Below are 8,369 nucleotides of genomic sequence, written 5' to 3'. Positions count from 1 at the left end.
GAGATATCAGCACAATAACACACTCAGCAAAATATCGTCTAATTATCATTATCGATATCACACACACACTACAGAACACACACACACACCAACTAACCACTGAAAAGGCTTTCATAAATGACAGTGATGATAAAACCTGTTGTGAGTGACATTTGTAAGGCTGAATCCGCGCACACACCTGTGACGTCACTGTGGCAGGCGGCTTCACTCGTGACAACAACCTCAGAGTCAGCAGCTTCTCACTTCTGGACTGACTTGAAGGAAACCAAACTAACCAAGTTAAACACAACTAAACTTAGCAGCAGTGTAAAACCGAACTGCGAAAGCCTCAGAGGAAGCCGTGGGAGTGAACGCGCCCCGCCCTGCCCTGCCGCGCTCTCCCTCTGTGTGTGAGAGAGTGTGTGTGTGTGTGAGAGAGTGTGTGTGTGTAAACCGGAGCGAGAGCAAAAATCAGCGCGATCCGGAAAGCGACGCGCGCGTTCAACGCGTTCCGCGGCTCACAGCGTCACGAGAAAGACGGAAGCCGCTTTAAACGCTCACATTAAACACATAAAGCGCCACATGATGATAAATGTGTGACGACAGACCAAGATGATCCGTCACGCCCGCGAGAGTCCGCGATCAGCGACAAACGCGTCCAGAAGTTTCCACAGACTGCGCCAGAAGTGCGCGAAGTGTCCCCCAGTCCTTCAGTCACAGCGAGCGCGGGGTTTATCCTCACCTGAGTGCGTTTCGGTCCAGATCTGTCGACGAGAGCTTGACTTTCTCCGTTTTTCATCGATATTCAACGACTGACTGACTGAGCGGCGGAGGCGCACCTCTCTGACGTCACATCCCCGCCGCGCGCGCAGCTCACTCACATAACTCATAAAACACTAATAAAACACACATTACAGCAGTGTGATGCGGCACAGTGTCCATACAATAACGCAACTCTACACTAATAAAACCAGCATTCAAATGGTTAAAAAATAATACATATTTACCGATCACATTCGACATTTCGTTTTATTTCCTGGAAATTAGTAAGTTTACAGTGTAGTTTCTCTTTCACACAGATTGCGAATATAAAATAATTAGAAATAAAATATATCTAGGGGATATTAAAGGTTCGTCTTCATGTAAAACCGCGACTATTTTCATTTAAACAACAACAACAACGTATTCCCTCAAACTGACATCACTCTTATTTCGTTTTTTTAATAATCTGCTATAATGCGACTTTACAATATTTTTAAACATTGACAGAAACTATGTAGATAAATCTGACATGACGGTTGTACTGTATCTTACAGTAGCGTTATACTTTAGCCTATAGTTCAAGTTCAAGTTGCTTTATTGGCATGATATTTGTATCATAGCATTGCTAAAGCATTAGTATATGCAAAATACAGAATATAATACCACCAAAGTAATGAAGGAGACAATACATGAGAAAAAACACTATGTAAAAATATATACAATGAACAATACGTGAAATAAAGCAAATTAATACAACTGATAAACCATTTTGTATGGTGTGTACATGTTTTGCAGTTAGTTACAGGTGAACATTTATCAGGTTTATTGTTGGAAGTCATTTTCTACCATCATTGCTCAGAAATAAATAAAAGTAACACCACACGTCCAACAGAGGGGCATGTTGTCCTACTATATATGGTTAGTTGTGTTCATGTGCTACTCAACAGATATTACAGAATTAAGTTATCAAATGTTAGTTTTGGAGGACAGGATTCAGTAGAAACCACCGCATATAACATGAACACAGCAAACCTGATGAATACTGTGACAACTTGCCCCGGTGTCTCCTGTGGTGTGTGTACTGTGCACACGTTAAACAGCACATGATCTTCTCTCCGTCTGTATTCTGCAGATGAGCTGCAGTGACTCTTCATGTGTCTCTGCTCTCATGAGCGCTGAGCGCAGCTGCAGAAACCACACATGTGTGTCTCACACAAGCTATTTCAGGAGTTTCTCCCTCCAGTCCTGAATTAGAGCTAAGCTCATGTTTCATCAGCAGTGTGTTTAATCCACTGACAGCACCTGCGCTCTCACACACACACACACACACACGACTGACACACACCTCATGCACTGTAGAAAATGCAGCTGCATATTTTCCAGCTTACGAAACCGTTTAGAGTCTCAAACACTAAGAGATGCAGTTCTCTTTTAAACAGTCGCTCAGTATCTCACTATAGGAAACGCCTCAGGCGTGGTAAAGCACCAATCACAGCACGTCTGTCCACAGGGCAGACCAATCACAGCTCATGCCCAGGAACCCGCCCCTTCCTATATATACGGCTGTGATCTCTGAAACAGCATGCTTGATCTCTTCCCCGTGAAGACTTTCCTTCCGCACCTAAGCTGCTCTGCTTCAGTTCACAGACGTTAAGGTTGATGATGCCGAACGCGGTGCAGGTGCAATCTGTCGTGGATTGTTTGCTCGTTACTGAGTTTTTTCTCTACTTCGTTTTCAATAGCGCAGTCTCTAATAGATAGAGTGTCAAGGTGAGCTATAAGTGTGGCCTGTCCACCGTGCAGGTGTCTCTAAGATCGCAGCCCCTTCCCGCTCCTGAGATGTTAGCTCGCCTCCTCAGAGATGAGCGGTTGATGAGGAGGATGACGCTATCCTGTCTGCGGCCCGAGAGCGCACAGAGTGCTGATCTGCCGTCAGATGTGACCCTGCAGCACAAAAGCAGTCTTAAGTCGCTGGGGTATATTTGTAGCAATAGCCAAAAATACACTGTATGGGTCAAAATTGTAAATTTTTCTTTAATGCCAAAAATCATTAGGATATTAAGTAAAGATCATGTTCCATGAAGATATTTTGTAAATTTCCTTTTACTCCCTTCTCGCCTTCCCGCAGCGAAACAACTGCTTCCCACTTCACCGGTGTGCGTGGCAGAGATCAAGCGATCGTGGGATAAGCTCTTCGTGCACACTCCACACGAGGGATGGCTGCATCCTGGGCCCTATTCAGGGGATTTCAGTAGGAGATATTAGCTGGGCTTCCCCTCATACATTTATCAGATTTTACCATCGGGATGTTCCTGTGCCTTCTATGGCTCATGCAGAGATTATCTTTCATTTTCGCCAGGTCTGTTCAGTGGCTTCGGAAAGCATGCGTTACGGGAGTTGGTCATATCATTCCCATAGTGAGATACCGAGCGAATGCTTGAAAGAGAATGTAAGGTTACCCCGGTTCTCTGAAAACAGAGTGAGGTATCTCACCAAGCTTGCCTTCTCGCATGACACGGGGGAAGAGCGTGCTTAGAATGGCGTTTCAGTAGGACGGGACAGGACGGGTTGCTGGTCATGAGCTGTGATTGGTCTGCCCTGCGGACAGACGTGCTGTGATTGGTGCTTCCATAGTCTACCACACCTGAGGCGATTCCCATAGTGAGATACCTCACTCTGTTTTCAGAGAAACGGGTTATGCAAGTAACCTTACGTTTTCTTGAAACTACATCAAAACCCTTGTCAGACCAACAGAAGTCGCCCAAATGTTGTCCCAACCAGTCAAACACAGTTGACTGAACAAAGAATATTGCTGAAATGTTAAGGCTTTGTGTTGTCTTCTGTATTCTGCTTGTATTTCCACAGCGTGAACTTAAGATCGCTTAATGATTGATTATGAATAAACTGCTTGTTAAATAAACTCACACACTCACATTTTCAGCTATGCCCTGCTGTGTGAAAAGAACCGGACAACTTTTCTGTCATAGCGAGTTCAGTAGCTTACAAATGCGTGGATAGTTAGCAATTACCAAATAGGCCACATTTATGCAAATTTGCCAAGTGTTATTTTCGATGTTTGTTTTGTTTATTTTCTTCTTAACGTCATTCCAGCATCTATGGCTATATTCATGGCAAGAACCAGGTTTAAATCATACATTTTCATATAACCTCTGTATAATGCCTGTAATAACATAGTGTTTAGTTTATGTAACCACTATAATCCTGTTCCACAAGCGCCACCTTCTGGCAAAGAGTGAATTTGCATATTCACTTCACATTTACATTACATTTACATTTAGTCATTTAGCAGACGCTTTTATCCAAAGCAACTTACAAATGAGGACAATGAATTTGCATATTCACTTTTATTCACATATTATGTGTAACGGTGTTGTAAATGTTAACTGGCATATCAACAAGAAATTCAACATAAATAAGGAAGCTAAAAAAGTAAGTAAATAAATATCTGGGGTTGGGGGGCCTACTGTAAAGCTGTAGCCCAGGGGCCTCTGGTTATCTTAAGGTGGCCCTGCCTGTCAGCACGTGAACATTTAGAGAATGCTCAGAGAAAACATTATGTGAACTTCTAGAGAAAACACTACATGAACATTTCAGATTACATTTCAGAGGAACAACCGTTTGAAGTTGTTTTGGTTCACTGGATTGTGAAGCAGTGTGTCTGTCCATTGGTGCAAATGCAAATCATACACACAGAGATCATGACAGATATAACTGATAGATGGCTCCACATGACGTACTGTCAGTTCAGTTGTTTCAACTTTCTTTAGACAATCTGGTGGTATTTGCAATAGACCACCTCGTGCAAATAAGGATTTTCTTTATGAATTTGCTGAATTTATGGGGGAAATTGCCACCAATTATGATAGAATTTTAATTTTGGGGGATTTTAATATTCACGTGTGCTGTGACTCCAAGCCACTTTCAAAAGACTTCCTCTTTACAGATTCCTCAATATAAATTATTCCTCAATATAAATTATTGAGACTGTCGGCCCTGACCTGTTGTCTGTTATTAACAAATGTCTTTATACTGGGACTGTCCCTGGCGACTTGAAGCTTGTCACAGTGCGGCCTCATCTAAAAAAAACAAAACAAAACAAATTTGGATTCCACATTACTGGCTAACTTTCGTCCCATTTCAAATTTGTCTTTTCTTTCCAAAATTTGAGAGAAAGTGGTTCTAAATCAACTTCAGTCTTATTTGACTATCAATTCAATTTCTGAAAGAAAGTTTTAAATCCTGTCACAGCACTGAGTCAGCTCTTTTAAGAGTTTTGAATGATATCATGCTAATTACTGACTCTGGGAAGTCTATGGCTCTGGTTCTGTTAAACCTCAGTCTTTGATTTAGTCGACTATAATACTCTTATATCACGTCTTGAAACATGCGTTGGCCTTCGGGCACGGTGTTGCAGTGGCTTCGTTCATATCTCACTAATAGGAGGTATGTTGTTAGTATTGGACACCAATCCTCATCTGAAATATATTTAAAGTCTGGTGTTCCCCAGGGCTCGATTCTTGGTCCGGTGCTGTTTTCCCTTTACATGCTTCCTCTAGGATCTAGTTTTAACAAGTATGGGGTCTCTTTTCATCTGTATGCAGATGACACCCAAATCTATATCCCTTTGAATTGTGAAAACAAGCAGGCTTTAAAGTCTAGTGGTTTATTGCAAGTTCACAGGACAAGACTCAAAAACAGAGCGTGCTTTTTCTGTTGGCGGCCCTAAGTTATGGAATAGTCTCCCGGTTCATATCAGCCTTCATAACTGCTTTAACTTGATCTACTTTTAAGTCTACTCTTAAAACTTGTTTTTGGCATTCAATATTTCTTGACTTGCTGTGTAATGAATTTCTGTTTTGATGAACTTCACCCATTTTACAGTTTGTATTTTATTGTTTATAATTTTGTTTATGTTTTCTTTTGTATACTCTGTGCAGCACTTTGGTCAACTATAGTTGTTTTAAAATGTGCTATATAAAAAAACATTAGGGCTGCCCTTGACTAAAGATTTTTCTGGTCGACTAGTAGTCGTTCATTTGAAGCATTAGTCGACTAATCGCACGTTTATTAATAAACCATTTAAATCATTAACAAGCCTTTAATTGCCTACACAGCCTAATAAGCACTCAAGCACATGCATAAAGCTTGCCACGGCACACCGGCAGAAGTAATAATTATGAATGTGTCATGGAAAACAGTAAGGAGGCTGCATTAACATTTTAAAAATGTATTGATAAACTAGTGCTTTCTTTGTTTTCGGTTTAAGAGATGAAGTCAGCGACACTGACTCATCTCCGCAGTAGAGGATGCACCTGTATGCACGTTTCATATGGATTGCATAATCTAAGAATATTTGTTTTCCATTTGAATTGGCTCATTTGAAAGTAGACATTTCGCTCTCTATAGATATATTTTTCATGTCTGTAAGGCAAGTATACACAGAGTTTCGGAGTTTCACGCTCAAGTTCACGGAGACCGAGACGGCAGAAAGCGCATCCTGTTTGCTTTCATTTTACAAAAGCGCAAAGTTTTGTTGTTATTGTGAATACACACAAATAAACAGAGTCTTCACAGATTCGAAAGGTGTATGACGCTTATCTGTATGAGTAAAAATGACTTTTTAGAGCAAGTAAACGCTCCGGCGCCTCCATCTGTCCTGCAGTGAGTGCGCTACTGTTCAGCTTCCACACTCCACACAGACACTTGAACAGCGCACATTTCTCTAGGATAATGTTAACGCAAACAGCCATGTAAAGTTGCTGCTACTAACATATTTCAGATGATAAGCCATATTTGAGGGTCGATGAATGATAGGTGAGCATTTGGATGTCCTGCCCGATGTACTGTATTTCCACAAAGACCAGCCGTTAACGATCTGTCCACTTCTTGTGGATTTAAAAAAAAAAAAAATTCTGCGACTAATAAAATTTTGGTCGACCAAGCCTCTTCTCATCGACTAACGGTTAGCTGACTATTAGGAGGCAGCCCTAAAAAACATTGTATTGTATTGTATTGTACTGATAGCTGTGAAGGTTTATTCTGCACACTGATCAAACACATTGAGACTTGAGCTTGGAGAAACAGTCCAGACTGAGAGCATACGCTCAAATCCAGCTGTGATCAGTCAGTTAAATATATAAACACACACACATGTACGTAGATGACGCTTCACTGCATCAGTCTGTGTCCTGTGTTCTTCAGATATACTCATACACTCATGCAGACTCATCCGTATCATGCAGGGCACGTCATGATCACTCAGTTCTCCAGATGTGATGTCACTTCCAGGTGGCCGGGAAGGGCCTGACGCTGCTCGACCTGCTGCCCTTTGACCCCAGCAGCTGACCCGAGCGGCTCCTGAGGTCCCGTTCAGCGCTCTCGCTCAGAGCCTGCTCCTCATCGTAACTGTGAGAGACAGACAGATACGTGCAGATCAGATAAAACAACACAACCCTTACATTGCATTACAATCATCAATTTAAATGCTAATTTTTTCTAAACACAGTTCAGTAGTATTACAGTGATACTTCTTAATTGATTTATATAAATAAATATTAATAATAATTGCAATTAGATATGTTTCCCTAATTTGTTCTCTCTGGAATGTTTTCAAACAAAATATATTAATTTTAGTGCATAAACTTTGAGTTTCAGATGAAAAAGACGGCAGCAGAGTGAAAGGTGCACATCTCTTTTCTCATATTTAGACTATTAGGTCTTTGATCTTTTGCTTTTTGAGCTGCAGTTCATTTCACCGAGTGTGTTTGTCACTTACATTAGTTGTGTTTGTGAGCATATTCAGTCAGCAAAATTCAGTCTTAAATGTCTGAGTGTGAAATATAAGAAAGATGCTAAATATCTTTTTAAGATAAATCTAAATTTGTAAAAAAAAATAATATATATATAACATGATCATGTGTATGTTGATAGTCTTGACACATTTCTAAAGTTAGGTTATGCATGTTTTAGACGTTTTTTAGAACATGCATAATAAGAGTTGATTCCTGTTGTCACTGTGCAGGACTCATCAGTTATTGTACAGAAAGCACTCCAGATCTCTGATGGACGTGTGACGGCTGTGAATACAGCAGGACGGTCACTCACAGCACTTGGTAGTGTCCCAGAGCCTCTTTGGGCAGGCCGCGGTTCCAGCGGCAGTCTGGGATCTCGCCGTTTGGTGTGATGATGTTCAGCGTGTCGTTGATCAGGTTGTACTTCAGGATGCGGTCGTTAGCTGTGCTGGAGGTGAGCGAAGGAGACGCGTTCACCTGAGACACACACACCCACACACATGCATGTGCACACACACACACACACACACACACACACACACACCCACACACATGCATGTGCACACACACACACCCACACACATGCGCGCATACACACACACGCGCGCACACACACACACACACACACATGCGCGCACATACACACACACATGCGCGCGCACACACACACACATGCATGTGCGCACACACACGCACACACAGACACACACGCATGTGCGCACACACACACACAGACACACACGCATGTGCGCACACACACACACACACACACATGCATGTGCGCACACACACACACACACACATATGCATGTGCGC

The 8,369-nt window shown here is 41.9% G+C and overlaps 2 protein-coding genes across 4 annotated transcripts in view; both read right to left on the bottom strand.

Annotated features, from left to right (window-relative positions):
• Window positions 1–859, bottom strand: part of pacsin2 (protein kinase C and casein kinase substrate in neurons 2) — a 16,903-nt gene extending 16,044 nt beyond the window's left edge. For both annotated transcript variants that reach the window (XM_016444633.1, XM_016444634.1), the window contains exon 1: window positions 722–859. The gene's annotated coding sequence lies outside the window, so the exon portion shown is untranslated. The remainder of the gene's footprint in view (window positions 1–721) is intronic.
• Window positions 860–6,656: 5,797 nt separating this feature from the next.
• The window catches only part of ttll1 (tubulin tyrosine ligase-like family, member 1), a 10,930-nt gene continuing 9,217 nt past the window's right edge, over window positions 6,657–8,369 (bottom strand). For both annotated transcript variants that reach the window (XM_016444631.1, XM_016444632.1), the window contains 2 exons: window positions 7,867–8,030; window positions 6,657–7,167 (listed from right to left, as the gene is read on the bottom strand). In XM_016444631.1, coding sequence (XP_016300117.1) covers window positions 7,041–7,167; window positions 7,867–8,030 — 291 coding nt within the window. In that variant the 3' untranslated portion in view covers window positions 6,657–7,040. The remainder of the gene's footprint in view (window positions 7,168–7,866; window positions 8,031–8,369) is intronic.

The sequence above is a fragment of the Sinocyclocheilus anshuiensis genome, unplaced genomic scaffold, assembly GCF_001515605.1.
Source record: "Sinocyclocheilus anshuiensis isolate Anshui unplaced genomic scaffold, SAMN03320099.WGS_v1.1 scaffold3192, whole genome shotgun sequence".
NCBI classification, from domain to species: Eukaryota; Metazoa; Chordata; class Actinopteri; order Cypriniformes; family Cyprinidae; genus Sinocyclocheilus; species Sinocyclocheilus anshuiensis.
Note: the sequence above shows the minus strand (reverse complement) of the source record. Positions and strands in the feature narration are given on the sequence as shown.